Source organism: Podarcis erhardii, assembly GCF_964252035.2.
Source record: "Podarcis erhardii genome assembly, chromosome: 9".
NCBI lineage: Eukaryota > Metazoa > Chordata > Lepidosauria > Squamata > Lacertidae > Podarcis > Podarcis erhardii.
Genome location: NC_138512.1, coordinates 19,564,109 through 19,586,970, shown reverse-complemented (window position 1 = coordinate 19,586,970; position 22,862 = coordinate 19,564,109). Strand labels below are relative to the sequence as shown.

The 22,862-nt window shown below is 43.5% G+C and overlaps 1 protein-coding gene and 1 long non-coding RNA gene across 8 annotated transcripts in view; one reads left to right on the top strand and one right to left on the bottom strand.

The window, feature by feature from the left end:
• Nucleotides 1–879: 879 nt before the first annotated feature.
• Nucleotides 880–22,316, bottom strand: CHRNA9 (cholinergic receptor nicotinic alpha 9 subunit). Of its 7 annotated transcripts, none has more exons than XM_081875861.1 (8): nt 22,043–22,316; nt 16,288–16,338; nt 14,194–14,403; nt 12,766–13,143; nt 11,153–11,298; nt 7,717–7,871; nt 5,490–6,022; nt 880–2,280 (listed from the first exon to the last, which is right to left on the bottom strand). In XM_081875861.1, exons 4-8 carry the CDS (start codon nt 12,821–12,823, stop codon nt 1,709–1,711), a joined length of 1,464 nt encoding a protein of 487 aa, XP_081731987.1. In that variant the 5' UTR covers nt 12,824–13,143; nt 14,194–14,403; nt 16,288–16,338; nt 22,043–22,316; the 3' UTR covers nt 880–1,708. The 7 variants fall into 7 exon arrangements, with proteins under 7 accessions (XP_081731987.1, XP_081731986.1, XP_081731990.1 ...); XM_081875860.1 differs by having other exon boundaries at nt 16,288–16,335; XM_081875864.1 differs by lacking the exon at nt 14,194–14,403 and having other exon boundaries at nt 16,288–16,335.
• The window catches only part of LOC309349687, a 55,626-nt gene continuing 47,806 nt past the window's right edge, over nt 15,043–22,862 (top strand). Inside the window, exons 1-2 of the long non-coding RNA XR_014160082.1 lie at nt 15,043–15,190; nt 20,951–21,123. This is a non-coding gene — a long non-coding RNA (uncharacterized lncRNA). The remainder of the gene's footprint in view (nt 15,191–20,950; nt 21,124–22,862) is intronic.

Here is a 22,862-nt window from a genome sequence, read left to right as displayed (position 1 = left end):
CGCATGCTCCTTTAACATCCAACCTGTCCTTTGGGGCTTGCATTATACATGAGAGTCCCGATACAGTTACATCTTTAATTATTCTGCACAAAAGGCCAAGCCTACCGTTACAAATTCTATGTTTCATTTATACGATCGTCCAAGATTGCCTTCCTCCGAAGAGATCTTGGGTGGGGTGGAAGGGACAAACCACAATGACAAAGGCATATAGCTTTGCAAGCTCGGTTGGATTCCACGGCATCTTAAATGACAGCTTTGCCAGCGTGCTCCCCATTAGCTATAACAATTATGAAAATGAGTTTTATCGCATGACCTCTGGACTGCGATCTCTTTTCAGTGCCACCCTGCATTTGTCTGTCTAGAATATCAGGGTTTCCAAACCTACAAAACAGGTACCTTACTTGGCTGAATGGAAATACTTAACGGCATCAGTTTATGACCTAGGCTGCATTGGCAAATTTGCAGCATGCTGCAGTAATAAAACCTGAATTGTAATAGGCAAACACACATTTCCAGGTTTTTGTCCTGCAAATAGCACAGGATGAATTAAAAGCCACACAAAACAAGTTGGACACACACAAAACAAGATTTTAGGAATATGGCACTTCTACAGTCACTTTACATAATTCATTTTAAATACTCATGGGTTGCACCCTCACACATGTTGGGTTGCACATGAGTTGCCACTCTCCATGATATGGAGAGAGGCATAAGGAGAAAAATGAAAAAAGGATAGAGAGAGGGGAGAGGGGAAAGGACAGCAGAGAAAAAAGGAAAATAATGAGAGAAAGAGCTAGACAAATTTAAGCAGGATAAAAAAAAAATTAAAAGGAGTTCGATGTTGCAAGCTAAGTTAGTTTAAAAGTTAACCTTAAATCTATAAAATTTCAAAAGGTTGCTGGTTTAAAAGGCATTGCTTTTTATTATTTTTATTTTTTACATTAACTATACAAACAAGTAACAAGGGGGAAGAGACAAGATTAATCTAAGCATCTTTCATAACTATCATAATTGGATGATGAGATGTCAAGCTGATGAATGTGGATATGTGCAATAATAGAATCATAGAACCCACTCAATGCAAGAATTCATTACAGTGTTTTTCAGATCAGCTCTCTCCAATGAGCTCAAGGTCATCTAATTTTATCCTGACCACCACCACGAGAGAGAATGAGATAGGAACTTGCACGAAACTGAGAGAGAATGAGAGAGAGAAACTTGCACGAAACCATCTAACAAGCTCAGTGAAGGAGAGAGAGAGAGAGAGAGAGAGAGAGAGAGAAATAGACAGACAGACAGACAGACAGACAGGTACATATAGATATCAGCCTCCTTGATCCAGGTCTAGGACTCTGTCCTTGACCAAACTGGTTTTTGTTGGAGACAATTGGACTTCTATAGTTCCTTTCTTCCTTTCAGGAAATGTCCATCACAGTAGGGAAAACTATAAACATATGCACTTTTGTTCTGTACTCATTTACTTGGAAGGAAGTACCGTGCAGCTTATTTCCAAGTCAGGTGTGGTTCAGGTCGCAGACCTTCACCCTGAAAGCACATGTTTTGCCCCCACGTGGAATTGGAGAAGACTCGATAAGAATGAAGTTCTAGGGTTGGGGGAGACACGTCATCCACTTTCATCACGGGCGAAGCTCTTTTAATATAACATGGGGGTGCTTGAGGAATATGGGGGCGCTGGTTGCATTTCTCCTTAAAGTGCTTTGCCAATGACCAAAACGCTCATGAAAAAGACCATGATGAAAAAGATCCACATGAAGAATCTGTCCATCACTTTGGCTACCTTCTTCCACTCCACTCCTTTGGCATGGTTGGCTTTGTGGCGTCTCACGCAGCTAGCGATATACTCAATATTCTTGATCAGGATTCTGTAGCAGGAACAGCAACTAACAATATCCCTGGCATTTTCACCCGGGACTCCACTGCCATCACAAACGTCATCTGGGGGCTTCTTTTTGAGGTCGCAGCCGCCATGTTGGATCTTGGCAAGTGGCCTCCTTGTCCCTTCGTATCTGTCTTGGTCTTTTCGACAAGTGCTATTCGTCTTTTCCAGCTTTGGGTCCCGCTCTTTGACACGTTGCAAACTTGTGCAGTTTTCGCCAACGTCATAAACGAAGAAGATCTTTGACATGTAGTCCAAGATGACCACCCTCGCCCATTGTGGGACAGGCTTGGCTCCTGATCCACAGTAATGGATATTCATTATAATGATGGTCAGTGCTGTGGATGCTGTGATCATTGTCATAGTAGCAATGTAATATTTACCTATGAGGTGAGGGGAAAAGACGGCTCAGATGCTTGAATTAACGACAACAAGCAATCACGGGAAGAGTTCAACATTGCGCAGTTCTAAATGTTCATTGCTTATTTTATTACGTTTCTGTCCCTTTCCTCCAAGGAGCTCAAAGTGGTATAGGGTCACAAAATCATAGAACTGTAGGACTGGAAGGGAACACAAGGGTCATCTAGTCCAACCCCCTGCAATACAGGAATCTTCACCCAACGTAGGGCTTGAACCCATAACCCTGAGATTAAGAGTCTCATGCTCTGAGCTATCCCAGGACATGGTTTCTTCTGTGGTAAAAAAAGGGTAAAGGGTAAAGGACCCCTGGACAGTTAAGTCCAGTCAAAGGCGACTATGGGGTTGTGGCACTCATCTTCCTTTTCAGGCCGAGGGAGCCAGTGTTTGTCCACAGACAGCTTTCCGGTTCATGTGGCCAGCAGGACTAAACCGCTTCTGGCATGACGGAACACCGCGCCAAATGCCATTTACCTTCCCACCACAGAGGTACCTATTTATCTACTTGCACTGGTGTGCTTTCAAACTGCTAGGTTGGCAGGAGCTGGGACAGAGCAACAGGAGCTCACCCCGTCGCAGGGATTCGAACCGCCGACCTTCTGATCGGCAAGCCCAAGAGCAGGCATAGGCAAACTCTGGCACTCCAGATGTTTGGGCTACAATTCCCATCATACCTAGCTAACAGGACCAGTGGTCAGGGATGGTGGGAATTGTAGTCCCAAACATCTGGAGGGCTGGAGTTTGCCTATGCCTGCCCAAGAGCCTCAGTGGTTTAGAGCACAACATCACCCGCCACCCACTTTACCTTTCCTTCTGTGAAAGCATCTCTGCTGGCCCAACAAAACAAACTCCCCTTTTCTCCATCTGAGTACTTTTCTAAGGGATCTCCTGACCCCATCCCCAGAGGCACTTGGAGAGGGGAATGCCCCATTGTGCTAGCAGAAGTCCTTGTGTGGGCTTTCACTAGGAGGACCAGGTAGCTGAATCTGGCCCAGTATCAGAATGTTCCTAAGCAGAATCCAATGTTACGATCAGGTTCATGACAACCAGAGCTGGCAATGAATTTGGTGGACATCATTACAAGACGCGGGTGGCGCTGTGGGTTAAACCACAGAGCCTAGGACTTGCCGATCAGAAGGTTGGTGGTTCGAATCCCTGCGACGGGGTGAGCTCCCGTTGCTTGGTCCCTGCTCCTGCCAACCTAGCAGTTCGAAAGCATGTCAAAGTGCAAGTAGATAAATAGGTACCACTCCAGCAGGAAGGTAAACAGCATTTCCGTGCGCTGCTCTGGTTCACCAGAAGTGGCCTAGTCATGCTGGCCACATGACCCGGAAGCTGTACGCCGGCTCCCTTGGCCAATAAAGCGAAATGAGTGCCACAACCCCAGAGTCGGTCATGACTGGACCTAATGGTCAGGGGTCCCTTTACCTTTACCTTATTACAAGACATTAGCATCATTGAAAGGACCACATTTCCTTTTAAGTCTAGGGAATCTGTCCATATGTGAACTATCACTTGCACAAAAATTGCCTTATGGCATCAAACGAAAGGGCTCTTCGTACATCACTCTGTCTCCAAAAGTGACCAGCTAGACCCTGTTGGTTTGTTTTCTACAAAATCAATATTGCCCTTCATCAATACTTCCAAAGCACTGTAAAGCATGCGAAGACAAATAGCATACAACAAGCAACAGCACGGAGAGAGTCTTTGCCCAGAGTTGAACTCAATGTTGCGCTATGACAATTGTCCCGTCTGGCAACGCTATGCGCCAATCTGAGGATTCTTCGAATCCTTCAGAGTGGATTTGGGTGAGGTGGGAGAAATTGTGAGGGAGATGGGGAAGTCCCAGTGCACTAATTTGAATCCTTGGGCCGACTTCCAGTAGCAGAACAACTTAGTTGACTCCAACTCCCAGTACCTAAAAGATACCTAGGTTGGCACCAGGCAACCCACCCCCTGGGGAAGGAATCCCTAGTTCATAGCCCTAAAGTTTTCATTTCAGGATGCACCTTAGGCATTCTGACAAAGCACCACCAGCTCTGCAAGGGCAAACACAGGGGATCAGGAAGAAGGCAGGACTGAGTTTTATTTCTTATCCTATATCGGCTCAGATGCATCCTCTGCAGCCCCCCCCCCCATCATAGCTGGACTTGTTGGGATAATTATCCCATTAAATACGTGATTGTTATTTTGCAATGCATTGTACCAAATGTTAGGATTATGTCACATTTGAGGAACTTAAATAAATGCATAAAGGTAAAGTAAAGGTACCCCTGCCCGTACGGGCCAGTCGTGTCCGACTCTAGGGTTGTGCGTCCATCTCACTTAAGAGGCCGGGGGCCAGCGCTGTCCGCAGACACTTCCGGGTCACATGGCCAGCGTTACAAGCTGCATCTGGCAAGCCAGCGCAGCACACGGAAACGCCGTTTACCTTCCTGCTAGTAAGCGGTCCCTATTTATCTACTTGCACCCGGAGGTGCTTTCGAACTGCTAGGTTGGCAGGCGCTGGGACCGAGCAAAGGGAGCGCACCCCGCCGCGGGGATTCGAACCGCCGACCTGACGATCGGCAAGTCCTAGGCGCTGAGGTTTTACCCACAGCGCCACCCGCGTCCCTTAAATGCATAGCACAGACTAAATCTTGCTTAAAGTAGAACCATCAAAATCAATGGGACTTAAGCTAAGTTTTGCCACATTGTATCCAATAAGGGAAAATGAATTGGATATGTAAGTTTATTTATTGTATGAAAGGTTCGTGACATCTTAGCCCAAAGACTATGTTTGGCTTTGAGTTACAGCAAAGGAAGTGAGTTCGGTGTCATCACATACAGTGGTACCTTGGTTCTCGAACGGCTTAGTTGTCGAACAAATTGGCTCCCGAGCGTCGCAAACCCGGAAGTAAGTGTTCCAGTTTGTGAATATTTTTCGGAAGCCGAACATCCGAGGCAGCTTCCGCTTGAGCGCAGGAAGCTCCTGCAGCCAATCAGAAGACACGCCTTGGTTTTTGAACAGGTTCATGAGCCAAACAGACTCCTGGAATGGATTACGTAAGTTCGAGAACCAAGGTACCACTTTATTCTGGAGGGGCTGGCTTGCTCCATAGAGGCAACAACATCATCAAATAATGGACCCTTCACAGCTCAATTACATAAAAAGTATAAATGCTCAGATACCTACCGATCAAGGGCACATTTTCAGAAGGAGGCATGCTCTCCGCAACCATTAGCTGAAACACGGTCAGGGCAAGCAGAACAGTGACCCCCAGAGACACTTTTTCTCCAGAGTCTGCTGGGAGGTAGAATCCCAGTGGAGCCAGAAAAGATATCAACAGACAAGGAAGCAGCAGGTTAAATATATAGAAAGATGATTTCCTTTTCAAAATAAGGGTGAATGTAACATCTGGATAAGGCTCTGAGCAGCAGCCATAGGTTATCACATTCCTAACAGCCGGCATGCCGTGAATCTCCCACTCCACGTCTTCTATAAAGTCTGAGAGGTCGCCGCTGTCTAAAGAATTGAAAATATCTACCTGATTACCATTGTAGGTCCAAGAACCAAAGGTTAGGTTGCACTCCTGGCTATCGAAGGGGAAGTAAGATACATCCACCACACATGAGCTTTTTGTTATAGCCGGTGAATCCCAAGTAATCTTGCCATCATGCCTCAATACAATGTTAGTGTTCACGGGCTCAGAAAAGTCATCATCAGCCCTAAAACAACAACAACAACACCATATAAAACAATAAGTATATACAGATAAATCACCTTGTCACAGGGATTCGAACCGCCAACCTTCAGATCGGCAAGCCCAAGAAGCTCAGTGGTTTAGACCACAGCACCACCCTCCCATAACTCCCAGTATGTTTCTGAGCACAATTCAAAGTGTTGGTGTTGACCTTTAAAGCCCTAAAAGGCCTTGGCCCAGTATAACTGAAGGAGCGTCTCCACCCCCATTGTTCTGCCTGGACGCTGAGGTCCAGCGCCGAGGGCCTTCTGGCGGTTCCCTCATTGCAAGAAGCAAAGCTACAGGGAACCAGGCAGAGGGCCTTCTCTGTAGTGGCACCCGCCCTGTGGAACGCCCTCCCATCAGATGTCAAAGAGATAAACAACTACCTGACATTCAGAAGACATCTTAAGGCAGCCCTGTTTAGGGAAGTTTTTAATGTGTGACATCTTAGTGTATTTTTGGTCTTTGTGAAAGCCGCCCAGAGTGGCTGGGGAAACCCAGCCCGATGACCGGGGGTACAATTATTATTATTATTATTATTATTATTATTATTATTATTATTATTACAGCACAAGACAGGCTTGAAGGGGATGGAAGCCACAAGCTCCCAGTTCACATCTCAGCTCACCTACAATTTTACTAAAGCAGGCTTCACACATCTTGCGTAAAGTGCTTTTGAGCCTCTGTCCCACTGTGAGCTGCATGTGTGAAAGGCAGAACCACAGTTTTAAATGTGCTTAATAGCAGATTTTTTTAAAATTGATTGAAGATGTATGAGGCTGAACAAGCAACCACATTTCACTTTTACGTGAGAGGGTTTTAAGCCGAGGTTGGATGGCCATCTGTCATGGATGTATTAGTTGAGATTCCTGCATTGCAGGGGGTTGGGCTAGATGACCGTTGGTGTCCCTTCCAACTCTACCATTCTGTGATTCTAATTATGTTTCATAAATACTAAGGATAACATCAACAACATACTGCCCACATAAAATATAATATATACTTTAAAGGTGTTTAGAGTTTGAATACCTTCTGAATGACTTTACTCAAAAGTCAATATCGGAATGAAATGGCCAGTGTGTGAATTGTCATTGAGCTACCTTCACAAACAGATTCAAAACATGACATGCCTGGCTGTCTGCCAGAGAATGAGAGAGCTTTTCCTTAGCACTTTTTGAAACTGTGGCATTCAAACACCTTTCGGTATAGGCACGTGCAACTTTCACATCCTTTTTCTTACGTAGATGAAAGAGAAAATATTTTATGTGTCAACAACCTATCCGGTGACTAGAGATGTCTGATGGAAGCAACACAAGTGTTGTGAAATAACCTAGATTTCCCATCAAAGGAAATAAAAGCTTGGGTTTCATGTTGATCATTCAACCAGATGAAAGGTGACCGTAGGTGGCTTGTTGGCCCTAAGCTCACAAGATCATTTGAAACTAGAACTACTTCTTGCTGGCCAATTTGTGTTTCCAAATACCTGGCGGTCACCTCTTCCCAACTGCAAAATGGATGCAATTTACACAAGGTACACATCTATCATTTTCCCCAGGCAACTTCTCTCTGCAAGCTGGCCCCAGATCATTCACTTCCCCCACCAATGAATAGATAAATAAGCATAGCGCCAGATTCTTGCTTGCACATTTGTAAGAAACCTTCCCGGGCCAGACTTACTTGTTATAAAGGACAATGTCTGGTCTCCATACCAGATTGCTGGGGATTCGGATAGAATCCAGGCCATCATATTCATCCTTGTCCCACTTCAAATAAGCATCATACCATGTTTGTCGAATCCATAGGTAGGCGGTCAAAATTTGGTTTCTCTCATCCTGGAATATGACAGGAGGCCTAAACTTAGAAACACAGGAAGCAGTCTTATACAGAATCAGACCATATATTGTCTACCCCAAGAGTGGGCAACCTGTGGCCCTCCAGGTATTTCTGGACTACAACTCCCATCATCCTTGACAATGGGCTATGCTGGCTGAGGATGATGGGAGATGAGAACCCAAAAACATGTAAGGAGCCATAGGTTGCGCTCCCTTGAAAAACAGTATCTCAAAGTCCTGTCTGGAGATGTCTGGGATTAGCAATAGATATCACTCATAACAGATATGGAAGCGTGAGAATGATTGTGGAATATGGATATAAAATTTAGTGATGTATGGAAGTGAGAGATGGACCATAAAGAAGGCTGATCGCCAAAGAATGGATGCTTTTGAATTCTGGTGCTGGAGGAGACTCTTGAGAGTCCGATGGACTGCAAGAAGATCAAACCGATCCATTCTGAAGGAAATCAGCCCTGAGTGCTCACTGGAAGGACAGATCCTGAAGCTGCTGCTCCAATACTTTGGCCACCTCATGAGAAGAGAAGACTCCCTGGAAAAGACCCTGATGTTGGGAAAGATGGAGGGCACAAGGAGAAGGGGACGACAGAGGACAAGATGGTTGGACAGTGTTCTCGAAGCTACCAGCATGAGTTTGACCAAACTGCGGGAGGCAGTGGAAGACAGGAGTGCCTGGCGTGCTCTGGTCCATGGGGTCGCGAAGAGTCGGACACAACTAAATGACTAAACAACAACAACAAATGGTTTAAGAGAAAATGATATGAAAATGATAAATCAATGATGTATCTAACTCCAAGCAAACTGGCAAAAATGTATAAATCTAAATCAAACCAATGCTGGAAATGTAAAGAGAAAGAAGGTTCTTTTTATCATATGTGGTAGTCTTGCAGTAAGGTTAAAATTTATTGGGAAATGATATATAATGAATTGAAAAGGATGTTCAAAATAACTTGTATAAAAACCATAACCCAGAAGCTTTTCTTTGGGGAATTATAGGGAAAGAACTACCTAAATTGTATAGAAATTGATTTATGTATGCTACTATAGCAGCAAGAATGTTACTTGGCCCAAAGCGGAAAGAAGCAGAAGTCCCAGAAAAAGAAGAACAGATACAAAAACTTATGGAATATGCAGAAATGGCAAACTTACCAGAAGAAAAAGAAATCAAGATAACAAACTTTTTATAAAAGAAGGGAAATTGTTTATTGAATATTTGCAGATAAATTGTAAACACATAAGAACATTGGCGGGATTAATGTAATAATCTGCAGTTTTATAAGAGTATATATTTACAGCAGATAAATAAATGAGCAAGTTAAACAAACTTGGAAATGCAGAAGATATAAATAATAATAATTTAAGGAACCATAGAAAGAGGGGGAAGGAAGACAAAATTTGGAAATGTTAAATTGATTGTAAAACTAAAGAAATGTGTAAAATTGAAAAATATAAATAAAAAACTAATAAAAAAGGAGATGTCCAGGATTAAACCTGGGACATTTTGCATGTGCTTTGACAATCAGCTAAAGCTTCTCGCATGAACATGTCTGCAAGTCAACACATCCAGAAGGTTATTTTGGAATATGTTGTAGATCTAAAAGTGAATGTACTGCTCTGTGGCAACACACAGAGCTGATTCACAGAAAAGTTGACATAGTTAGAACCTCGGTGACATAATTATAGATTGTGCTTTCTTTGTCACGTCATGATGGCAGTTTTCCATCATGCATCGACACAGTGGGTGGCTGCAGCAGTCCTAGTTTCCTGGAATTATTAAAATATGCATCTGCAAAGACCTTTGTGGTCTGCTTACATTTTTTGGTGTTCATAAAAACGCATCACACAGAGGAGCCAGAGCTCAGCAGTATCTCCAGTCATATATATTGCTTTGCTTAAGTCAGATTTTGCTTTTTGTCTTGGACTGCAACTAGGGTGAGGCTGATAGGAGTTGTGGTTCAAAACATCCAAAAGGGGCCAGGTTGGCAAAGTTTGAGCTAGGTTTACTGAGCTCCCCTGACACACTGATTTCAACAGGATGTAGGCATGACTAACTGAGACAAAAGGGAAGGAGTTCCACAATCTGCCCCACGGATATAATTAGAATACCCATATTCTTCTCAGATTGCACCCCAGGGAAGGGATATGGGGCAAACGGGGCAGAGAGAATCCTCTTTAGATTGTGATCAATATATACCGTATTTTTCGCTCTATAAGACGCACCTAGTTTTTGGAGGAGAAAAACAAGAAAAAAAATATTCTGAATCTCAGAAGCCAGAACAGCAAGAGGGATCGCTATACAGTGAAAGCAGCAATCCCTCTTGCTGTTCTAGCTGCGCAGCCTGTATTCGCGCCATAAGACGCACACACATTTCCCCTTACTTTTTAGGAGGGAAAAAGTGAGTCTTATAGAGCAAGAAATACGGTATTTTTGTGTTGGCCTGATATAATCACGTAACAAAAAACAGTAACTCACTTGTAGCTCAACTACTGCTTCTTATCATAAGGAGTAAGTGTCTTAATTGTCTACATGGGGAAATGAAAACCGGAGTGCATTACTAACATTAATACAGGAAATTTTTTATTCTGTTTCTTAGCCACCCTTTGTCATAAGGTCTTAGGGCGGGGGTTATTACAATAGCATGTATGTTCAATTATAATTAAAAAAACAAATAGAGTATTGCAGTTAGAACCATAAACCAGGCAGCTCAAGGATGACAAGCGCATTACAGATCCTAACAAAATCCAATGTAAGTTTCTGCCTGTACTGTAATTTCCTATCAGTGAGTCAGAGAAGCAAAGAAAACGAGAAACAAGCCATATCAAAGTCTTCCTTCAAGTCATAGCTGTCAAGCATCCCTTATTTGGCGGGACAGTCCCTTATCCCAGCGCCATGTCCCGCTGTTGTCCCTTATTGATGATGTCCCTTAAATAAGCTACTGAAAGTAATGGGGCCCTTTCTATGTCCAGCTGTCCTTTGCCAATAACAAATTGTTGCTGTTTTTTTGTGTTGAATATGTGCTATATGGTAATTTATGGACCTAATAGGTATCTAAAGCCATTTGCATGCAACAAAATATGTATTTTATCAAAGTAATTGTTGATCCTTTATTTTGGCTGCTGATCCCTTATTTTCAAATCTGTAAGTTGACAGCTATGCTTCAAGTACGTAGAAGCAGCAAGATAAAAACAAAAGTCCTTAAGCCTCTGCAATTCAAATTTGACAGGGGCTTTCCATCTGTAGAATATAGACCTCTTTTACTTACCATATCCTTTATTTGGGAGAGAGTGATCTGAAGAGTGACATTCAGTACGCTGTCTGTATCTTCCACTGGTCTGAGAGCATTTGAATAGTCTTCAAAGAGCTCATTAAAGAGCATTTGAGCATATTTCCCTTGTGCTGCCTTAGCAACTGTAAAAAACAGATATATTCAATTTTACATCGTCCATTGTAAACTTATTTGGCTTCTGACTTCCAGAGCCACACGAGCCGGTTTTGATATTTGCAGTAGTATATTATACATTTTAAAAGGCAAGGTTGGTTGATGGGGATAGTTTGATAAGCACTTGGTGGCATGTCTACAATAGAAACGTAAAACAGCTGCAAGTCAAGGGACCCTGGAAACTGTAGTTCAATAACAGGGTTGGGATTGCTAAAAAAAGAATTCTTCGCACCTCTCGAAAATACATTTCCCCGAGTTCTTTAAAAGGAAACCATGGATGTTAAACTTCAGGTGCTAAAACTCTGTCCTAATCCCGTTTCTTTCCATGAGACTACGCTGCCATGTAGTGGCACCCTCCTAGTTTCCTAGAGTTATTAAAATATGCATTTGCATCTCTGCATACTGAAATTGTTGCGAGTCTGTAGCAGGGTTGCCATATTTCAACCCTAACTCCGTGTTTTTTTTCTCTCTCTCTCTCTCTAAATATATTTATATACAGTGCTTTTTTCTGGAGGGACGCAGGGGTATGCACACCCCTAAACAGTTTGTGAATCTAAGTTTGGCCTCATTGATGAGCAGTAATTCAATACAAGTAGTAAAATGAGAGTACCCCTAAGCATATTTTTTAGGAAAAAAGCGCTCTGTGTGTGTGTGTAATTTTCTGTTTTGCAATTTAGAATATTCATTTAGACAACCTTAAAATATCAGTGACTTCCCTTCTTCTCTTTCCTTGGTTCATTCTGCATAGCATAAATCCCTGCATATTTTATATAAACTAAACCATTCAGTATTCCACTGTTACATCCATCAAAACTTATTTACACTGCTGAATTTATCTTACTGCTGCCAATATTTTCTAGTGTACACAATTTCCCCCTATTATATTCAATAAACATTTTCCAATCTTCTTTAAACAGATGTTCTTCTTGTTCTCTTATTCTATAAGATAGATCTGCAAGCTGCGCATATTCCATCAGTTTAAGTTGCCATTTTTCTTTGGTTGGGACATCTCCTGTTTTCCATTTTGGGGCTAACAAAACACGGGCCACCGTAGTGGCATACATAAATAACCTTTTCTGACACCTGGGAATTTCAATCTGAATTGTCCCTAACGAAAAGGACTCTGGTTGTTGTTTTTTGGAAAGGTGCTTTTAAACATTTTTTCCAATTCGTTATAAATTATTTCCCAATACTTTTTTACCCTTTTACAGGTCCACCACATATGAAAGAAGGTTGCCTCCACCTCATTGCTAACTCTGTTTCTTTCCATGAGACTACACTGCCATGTAGTGACACCCTCCTAGTTCCCTAAAATTATTAAAATTATGCATCTGCATCTCTGCATACTGAAATTGTTGGGAGTCTGTAGCAGGGTTGCCATATTTCAACCCTAACACCCTCCTTCATGCCTCCCTGCTATGGAAAAAGTCTCTTACCATGAAGCATTCCCACTGCGAAAACCATGGTGAGGCTAAAGGCAAAGCTGAGCTTCATTGTGGAGAAGCTTTGCTCCTCTGGCTGTAGACAAAAATGTATATTCCAAGCTGTTCTCTAGGTGAAAACATTCATTCCCAGGGCCAACCCCACACGGAGAGCATAAAAGCAATAGACTCTGCCATACTTCTTCCCGCAGCTATAGTCAGGGTGGCATCGTGCTCTAGAGCTCCAACGATCATCAGTCACCCTCTGTTTTCTCATGGCCCTTACAGATCTGGTAACCTGAGAATGACGTGCCGGGTGACGAGGTGAAGGGATATCACCACGAAACTATTCCGCCAGAACTCCTCTAAGTCCTTGCTGCTCACATTTCTTCTCTGCAAATAATATCACAAAAGTAAGAATCAGCTCCAGCTCTGCTCCCACCTATTTTCTGTCTATCTCCTGCCTCCACGCATACAGCTGCCCGAGAGATTCTTCCTCTTCCAAAGGATGCTGAGCATTGGGGCTCCGTTGTTATATTTTCATATTTGCAAGCCAATATATAATTTCTACAATATTTTTCCTAGGGAGTATCCCCCACCCCATGACTTGTGTCACTGATTTACTGACCATACAGACAAGGGCAACATATTGGTGTGTAAAGGTTGTTGAGCACTTCTTTTTTTTTTTTTGCAAAGTTGTTGCACTTATATTTACAAAATAAGGATAAACTTTTGTCTAAAATGTATAATTTTCTACTAGAATGGGAAACAAAAGAGGAGTTTGTTAAAGCTCCAGTGACACACTCGGCAATAGATATAAAACTCTGGAAAAGTGACCTGAAATTTACTGCATGTTATTCATGGAAAGAGAATTATTCGAAAATGATTCATAAATGGTACTTAACTCCGAGTAGGTTGGCTAAGATTTATAAAAGAGAATCAGATATGTGTTGGAAGTGTAAAGAAGCTGAGGGAATGTTTTTTCATATGTGGTGGACATGTAAAAAGGTAAAAGTGTTTTGGGAAATGATTTATAATGAATGGGGGAGGGGGCGGGAATGTTTAAAACTACTTTCCCCCAAAAAAGAATCCTTTTTGTTGGGGATAACCCAGACTGAAATTCCTAGGTGTCAGGGAATGTTATTTATGTTATCATAATTCATAAAGGATATATGGGAAATCTATATAAGTGCTGTACATCCATATTTTGCGAGCCAAATGCATCTGTTTTTAAATCAGGCCACTACACACATTATGAGGCCACAAATATGTATTTGACACATCTATTCGCAAAATGTTTAGGGGTATACGTACCCCCAGAAAAAAGCACTGTACTTATGTATGTGTGTTTACCTTGTGCAATTACCAACATTTATCCTATATTTGCGACCTTAGAATTTCTATAACAATAGAAAACAGGGACAAACGGTTAAAAGTGATGACCTGTCTTGCATTTGGGGCCTAGTTTGTGGTGCAAACCATCCTTTGGCGAATATTCATCTTGGAAGCGCAGAATCTAGCAGCGGAGCATGCAGCATTTGGGGTTTTTTTTTCATTTTGAGGCAGCAGGGAGGTATAAAGTGGTTCTGTGGATCATCGGAACCAATGGTGTACTACCTCGCAGAGTCCTTGTCGCGAGGCACTGCCAAGCTCCTCGCAAGAAGGAAGGGATACCGATGTGAAACGTTAAAGAAAGACCAGCAAGAAGTTGTTATCTGGATTTCCTGTCGTGCCACAGAGACGCTTACCAGGTGAGTTACTGATGCTTACCTGTTGGAAGGAGGAGAAGGGAGCAGCTGACCCGTCAGGAGGTCAGCTACTACTGTCCACTACTGCTGGATTTTGATATGCTTTTATGTGTACATTTAAGTAAGGAGGTCATAAAGATCTGCAGGCCGTGTGCTCGCAAATGAATAAATAAATAAACAAAGTTTAAATGTCCGGGGAAATCCGGACGTATGGCTCCCCGCTCGTCACTCTCAGAAACAGCAAGGGCAAGGGAAGCGGCAGAGGAAAGGGTTAAAACAAAGCGCCGCCTCCATCCAACCAACCGGCTCGCCAGCACCCGGCACGTCACCACCACCACCAAGCGCAGGCGCGGAAGGGCAGGCTCTGTGACATCACGCGCCGCACTCTCCCACGCAGGAGACGGGTGGGGGGGGGTGCGCCGCCGCGAGGCTTCCCGCCAGAAAGCCGCCGAGCTTCTCGAGCTTTTGCTGCGCATGCGCCCACGCTGCCGTCGCCTCTCGAGTTCGCTTGGCGGAGGGGGGAACCCACCTCTCCGCGCGTGCGCAAAATCTTCCTGCGCATGCGGGAAAAGGGGAAGCGGAGAATTCCGCGCGCGCGCTGTTCGAGGGACCGCGAAGGATATTGGACTTCGTTTTATTGGCTTGTCCCGCCTCAGATGGGAAGGCTGAGTCGCTGTGCCTCCACAGGAAATGTACGTACTGAGGTGGAGGAAAGCTGAACTGTGAAACTCCTTGCCACAAGGCAAACACTGGCGAAGAATGTAGCCTTTCCAAAGCTTGATTTGATTATGATGATGATGATGATGATTATTATTATAATAATTTATTTATACCCCCCCCCCGAATCTGGCTGGGTTGCCCCAGCCACTCTGAGCGGCTTACAACACACATTAACATAATAAAACATAATAATAAAACAATATATACACACACACACACATATATATATATATATACACAGAATGGTAAAATATATGTGTGTGTGTGTATAATTTATATATTAGATAATATATAAATAAATAATAAATAAAATATATAAATAAAAATAATAAAATAAAATAATAATAAAGTATCAGACATTAATATTAATAATTTGATCCTATGTTAAAAGTCACAATACCTGTAAAATAAACAATGATCAAGATCAAATAAAGCACTATTCTAGGGCTGCCATACATCCTGATTTTCCAGGATATGTCCTGGAATTCACCTCAGAAAGTGCAAACTTTACAGGTACTTAATATTAAATGTAACATTCCTTCTGTCTTCCATGTACAGTGGTACCTCTGGTTATGAACTTAATTTGTTCCGGAGGTCCGTTCTTAACCCGAAACCGTTCTTAACCTGAGGCGCGTTTTCACTAATGGGGTCTCCCGCTGCTGTCACGACTTCCGCTCGCATCCCAGGGCAAAGTTCACTACCAGGAGACCTACTTCCGGATTAGTGGAGCTCGTTACCCAAAGCGTTCGTAACCTGAGGTTCCACTGTACATTTTGGGCAGCGCAGAAGTTGTTTTCTGTCACCATGCAAATAGCATGTGGCCTAAGCCAGCAGAGCTCCTATGCTCAGAAACCAGGTAGCCCAAATGCCTTCTATTCTAATAAAATACAATGATGATCCATTTACTGTTGGAAAACCATGGAAGTCTCCAAAAGGTGAGAAATAAAATTTGGCACAGGGTTACGGTGATAACGCTGCAAACTCAAAGCACTGGATTTATAGACCTCAAACATAGTTCAGTCTAGTGCAAAAGCAGCAGGTTGTTGAATGTGATGGTTCATATACTTACGGAAATAGTCTAACCACAGAGATGTTTTTCTTTCTATGCCGGAAACACCTGCTTATAAAAGAAAAGAAAAAAACATGGTTCAGTCAAACTGTAGAAAAGAAACAGAATAATCCTCCTCCTGCAAATTTCTTTAAAATTAGATTGAATCTGCATGGTTGATTTCAACCAGAATCCCCTAACTGAAATGTTTCACACATGAGGGAAATAGAAGCAGTCTTTTTCATAGGCAAGCATGTTTGTTGTTTCACATTTAGCACAGTCCTTTAAAACTTGACTTATTCCTAAATAAGACTGCAATGGGGAGACACTACAAAAACTTGCACTAATGAGAGCAATAAACACCCATACACAATAAACAGTCATATGGAAGCATCCATCATTAGAAAGTGCTATTGCTGCTGCTGCTGCTGCTGTTGTTAGTCACCAGTCTGTTACCCATCTGACTGGGTTACCCCAGCCACTCTGGGTAGCTCCCAACCAAATATTAAAAACACAACAACGCATCAGCCATTAAGAATTTCCCTGTACTGCCTTCAGATGTCTTCTAAAAGTCATAAAGTTATTTATCTGTTTGACATCTGATGGGAGGGCATTCCACAGAGCAGGTGCCACTAGCGTGAAGGCCCTCTGCCTGGTTCCCTATAACTTCACTTTTCGCAGGGAGGGAACCACCAGAAGGCCCTTGGAGCTGGACCTCAGCGTCGGGCGGAACGATGGGGGTGGAGACGCTCCTTCAGGTATAGTGGGCTGAGGGCATTTAGGGCTTTAAAGGTCAGCACCAACACTTCAAATTGTGTCCGGAAATGTACTGGGAGCCAATCTAGATCCTTTGGGACCAGTGTTATGATCCTGGCGACTGCTCCCAGTCACCAGTCTAGCTGCCACATTCTGGATTAGTTGTAGTTTCTGAGACACCTTCAAAGGTAGCTCCACAGAGAGCGCATTGCAGTAGTCCAAGCAGGAAATAACCAGGGCATGTACCACTCTGCTGAGAAAGTGCGCAGGCAGCTAGGGTCTCAGCCAGCGTACCAGGTGGAGCTGGTAGACTTCTGCCCTGGATGCAGGAGTAACCCATGAACAGCTGTGAGTCCATAATGACTCCCAGGCTGCGCACCTGGTCCCTTAGGGGCACGGTTATCCCATTCATGACCAGGGAATCCCTCATGCCTGCCTGCCCCCTGTCCCCCAGAAATGGTACCTCTGTTCTGTTTGGATTCAACCTCAATCCATGATCCACCATCCATCTTCCAACTGCCTCCAGACACTCACACAGGATGTTCAACATTCCCACTGGTTCTGATTTAAACGAGGTAAAGCTTGGTATCATCCGCATACTGATGAACACCCAGCCCAAACCCCCTGATGATCTCTCCCAGCGGCTGCATGTAGATGTTGAAAAGCATGGAGGAGAGGACGGAACCCTGAGGCACCCCACAAGTGAGAGCTCAGGGGTCCGAACATCCAACCTCCGACATCACCTTCTGGGCACGGCCCTGGAGGAAGGAGCGGAACCACAGTATAACAGTGCCCCTCGCTCCCCTAGACAGTCCCAACAAAAGAAGAATTGATACAAAAACTTATGGAACACACAGAAATGGCAAAACTTAGCAGAGAAATAAGAAATCAAGATAACAAACTTTTTAAATAAAAGAATGGAAATGGTTTGTTGAATATTTACAAACAAACTGTAAACAGATAAGAACATTGGTGGGATTATTTTAATCACCTGCAGTTTTATAAGAGTATACATTTAAAGTACAGTGGTGCCTCACAAGACGAAATTAATTCGTTCCGCGAGTCTCTTCGTCTTGCGGTTTTTTCGTCTTGCGAAGCACGCCTATTAGCGTCTTAGCGGATTAGCGCTATTAGCGGCTAAGCGGCTATTAGCGGCTTAGAAAAGGGAGAAAAAAGGAAAAAAACTCGCAAGAACTCGCAAGACGTTTTCGTCTTGCGAAGCAAGCCCATAGGGAAATTCGTCTTGCGAAGCACCTCAAAAGACGGAAAACTCTTTCGTCTAGCGAGTTTTTCGTCTTGCGAGGCATTCGTCTTGCGGGGCACCACTGTAGATGAATAAAGGATTAAGTTAAGTTAATTTGGAATATGCTGAAAATCTAAAAAATAAATTTAAAGAACCGCAGAAAGAGGGGGAAGGAAGTCGAGTTTTGAAATGCTGAAAGCATAGTAAAATTATTGAAATGTATAAAATGGAAAATCTTAAATAAATATTAAAAAGGAAAGAAAAGAAGGATACCATGGTTGATGGTATCAAAAGCCGCTGATTTCCACCTCTGTCCCTAGCCTGCCAAAGATCATTGACCAACACGACCAAGGTGGTTTCAGTCCCATGATGAGGCCTGAATCCCGATTGAAAAGGATCCAAATGGTCCACATCCTCCAGATGTGCCTGGAATTGTTCAGTGACCACCCTGCTCATTCACCTTCCCTGGGAATGGGAGATTTGACACCCACTGGTGCCTTCCAGCCCACTGTTTGAGAAACACTCCTATGTCATTTTAGGTGGTTCACTTTTATGGAAGTCACATTGCTTATTGGTTTATGTCAAGTATCCTACCCCCGCCCCATCAGACATAAATTCTCATCTTTAGGTGGTAGAATATAGTTTATCTCCAATTATAATCTCAAGGATGGCTACATTTGGCATTCTTTGATGCAAACCAATATTATAGGTCCATTGGGAAAAATCCAACAGCCACAGCAGGATTTTGTTAGGGTCAACCAAAATGTCAAAATGAGATGAGCAATCTTTCAGATTACTCACAGCTTTATCAAAACTCGGGAAGTGTGGGGGAGAGAGCAAGATAGGCTTGATGGAAAGCCCCTAAGTCAGTTTTAAGAGAGAAAGAGAAAGCAGAGAAAGCAGAAGGAATTGTGTTGACTTAGAATAGCCTCTGCTAGGTGCTAAACTTAAAGTTTTGGGTTGTCACATGCATGCTTGCATGCAAATAGTCTGTGCCTTTAATAGCTACATAGCGGGCAGAACCCAATAGACAGAGATTTTCCTATGCCTTCACTCAAACTATGATAAACTTCACCTATTCTTCTTTTAAGAAATGAATTGAGTATTCAACATAAACTGCGTAATAGGCAGATTATTATTATTTTTTAAAAAGCTTCACCTAGGAATTTCTGCCCGTGTTCTGCTTATGCTGAATGAGCAATTCTTTATGTAAAAAGTGGCAATCCTGTTTAGCTTTGCTATAATTTTTCTAGCAGAGCTCTTTTGAGAGTGGATAAAAACCCTAATTCACTAGTTTGTAGAAATGCAGCAATTGCATTGTCTTAAGCTGTTGAATTTCTGTTGCACATTTGATAAAAACATGGGGACTGGGGAGCAGTCCTCAGAAATTGCTAGACCTAGACCTAGAGGGCACAATTGTCATTCTGTTGTTTTGCACTTAAAAACTAGATAAGAATGAGGTAATGTCCTGCTTCTTTGATTTTATTACAGTACCTGCTGTTGCTCTTAAAAGGATACCTACTCTGCTGTTGCCCTGATAAAAAGATGTTTGAGATAAAGCCCAAACCTCCAGATGTTGCAATTTTTCCTTAAGAGTGAGTTGCACCAACTGCTTGATCATTTTGATTGGCCATTTCTGAAACTTTCCCAACTCTAGAATAGCCTTTTGAGATTTGGGCAAAACTTTATCCAGCATAGAGATGCAAAAAATGGCCCATTTTATATTGAAGAAAGGGAGTATGTTCTCTACCCCAATTCCCCAACCCCTTTGTTTCTGGGGGTCTTCCTAAAAGAAGCTCAACAACTTTCAGGGTGTCCTGGTTTTTGCAGTACCATCCTTGCACAATTTAAACCGTTTCTGAAAAGACTCATCTTTTCTCAGCCACTTTTATGGAGTGATTCTGGGTGGAGTTTCATTTGGGTACAAAAACTATAGTGCATTTTTTAAACAACAAGAACCAAGTTGTATTATGTTTTCTTTGTTACACTACGCCAAATGTGGTTTATGGACTGGCTAATTTAAGTGTTTTAAAAGTAGCAAAATTGGTGTCTTGAAATTACAGCCGCTGTGGTCTAGACGATTTTAAGTTAAGGAAATCATAGGTGTGAGCTCTACTTGTTTTGAAAAACTTTCATTAGCTGGCTAGTTGGCTGCAGGGGCAAAGCCATCTTAAATAGGGCTGCCATATGTCCGGATATTACCAGGATTTCAAAGGCAGAATTGAAGTCCAGGAGGAATTTCCAAAAGGTAGTTCTTTGTCCTGGATCTTAGGCAAGCATGGTTTTTTTGTTTTTTGTTGTTGTTTTTAAAAAAGCTAATCAATTTTGGGGTCTTCCTAAAAGAAGCTAAACAACTTTTGGGGTCTCCTGGTTTTTTTACTTTTTGAAATATTGCTTGCCCATTCTGCCTAGTGATTGGCTGAAGTAAGGACTCTCCGTACCTTTCAGCTGCACCCCTTACCTGCACATACTGGTACCTGAGGCTGCCGGCAAAGATTCAGCCCCAGCTAATGTTTCCAGTGGGCAGGGATGACAGCTGCTGTAGTCCATCGACTGCTGGAAGTTCACTGGTTCCTCGTCATCCAGGAGAGAGTGCTTCAGTGTCCTCAAGACACAGCATGCAGTGGTGGCAAATACATTTCTCACAGAGCCATACTAATGAATGTTGCCTTTCCTGTTTTCCAGGTTAGAAGCGGCTACTCAGGTCAGTGCCATTCTACGAGAAAAAAGTATTATTTAAAAGAATCCCTGCTCAAAAGGATTTGCAAAAGAGAGGATGCGTCGAATGTAGGGTTGGAAATGATCTGAAGAGTCTCTTCTAAACCTCTGCAATGCAGGAATCTCAACTATAAAAAAAGGTAAAGGACCCCTGGATGGTTCAGTCCAGTCAAAGGCTACTACAAGGTTGCAATGCTCATCTCGCTTTTTTTAAAAAAAGAAATAATTATTTATATGCTGCCCATCTTGCTGTGTTTCCCCAGCCACTCTGGGTGGCTCCCAACAAAATATTAAAAACACGAGAAACCATCAAACATTAAAAACTTGCTTAAACAGGGCTCCCTTCAGATGTCTTCTAAAAGTCAAATAGTTGTTTATTTCCTCAACATCTGATGGGAGGGCGTTCCACAGGGCGGGTGCCACTACCGAGAAGGCCCTCTGCCTGGTTCCCTGCAACCTCACTTCTCGCAGCGAGGGAACCGCCAGAAGGCCCTCGGAGCTGGACCTCAGTGGGTGGGGGTAGAGCTGACCGATGGGGGTGGAGACGCTCCTTCAGATATACTGGGCTGTTCACGGGGCAGTGCTGGATTAAAGCCTGTGGAGGCCCCTTGGTGGTCAAAATCTGGGCGGGGGGCAGGCCTTGTGCGCACGCTGGAATAACTAAGAAAGCTTGATTGTCATTTTCTTTCAAGATCAAATCAATATTATTTTGATCCACTGTTGTGGAACCCCTAAACAGTGTGGAGCCCATAAGCCAGTGCCTACTTTGCCTGTTTGTTAATCCAGCCCGGCCCCTTTGGCTGCAGGAAAGAGAGAAAACGGAAGTTGAGGGACGCCTCCTGATGTGCTGCAGCTGTTCCCCACAATGAAATGGAAGGCTCAACATTTGTCAGGCGCTTTCGGATGCTCAGCAGCCCTGTGTGGTTACAACAACCCTGTAAAGTAGGCCGGTGCTATGTGCTCCCCAAATTGCAGCTGAATCCCTTGCAGATTGGCACCCAACCTCTGCTTAAAAGCCTCCAAGGAAGGAGATTCCACCACCATCCCAGAGAGTCTTACTATCAGAAAGTTCTTCCAAATGTTTAGTCTGAATCTCCTCTCCTGCTCTCTCCTCTGGAGTAGCAGAAAGCAAGCTTGCTCCCTCTTGCAGCCCTCAGATAATGGAAGATGGCTCTCCTCTCAGTCTCCTCTTCTCCAGGCTAAAAATACCTAGCTGCCTCAACCGTTCCTCACGAGGCTTGGTTTCCAACTGCCTCAACCGTTCCTCACGAGGCTTGGTTTCCAACTGCCTCAACCGTTCCTCATGAGGCTTGGTTCCAACTGCCTCAACCGTTCCTCATGCGGCTTAGTTCCAACTGCCTCAACCGTTCCTCATGAGGCTTGGTTTCCAACTGCCTCAACCATTCCTCACGAGGCTTGGTTTCCAACTGCCTCAACCGTTCCTCACAAGGCTTGGTTTCTAACTGCCTCAACCGTTCCTCACGAGGCTTGGTTTCCAACTGCCTCAACCGTTCCTCATGAGGCTTGGTTTCCAACTGCCTCAACCGTTCCTCATGAGGCTTGGTTCCAACTGCCTCAACCATTCCTCATGAGGCTTAGTTCCAACTGCCTCAACCGTTCCTCATGAGGCTTGGTTTCCAACTGCCTCAACCATTCCTCGTGAGGCTTGGTTTCCAACTGCCTCAACCGTTCCTCACAAGGCTTGGTTTCCAACTGCCTCAACCGTTCCTCACGAGGCTTGGTTTCCAACTGCCTCAACCATTCCTCATGAGGCTTGGTTTCCAGGCCCTTCATCATCCTGGTCGCCCTCCTCTGCTCACCTTCAAGCTGCTCAATATCCAAGGCCTACGGGGGGCCGCTAGGGGCGCATTGGAATATG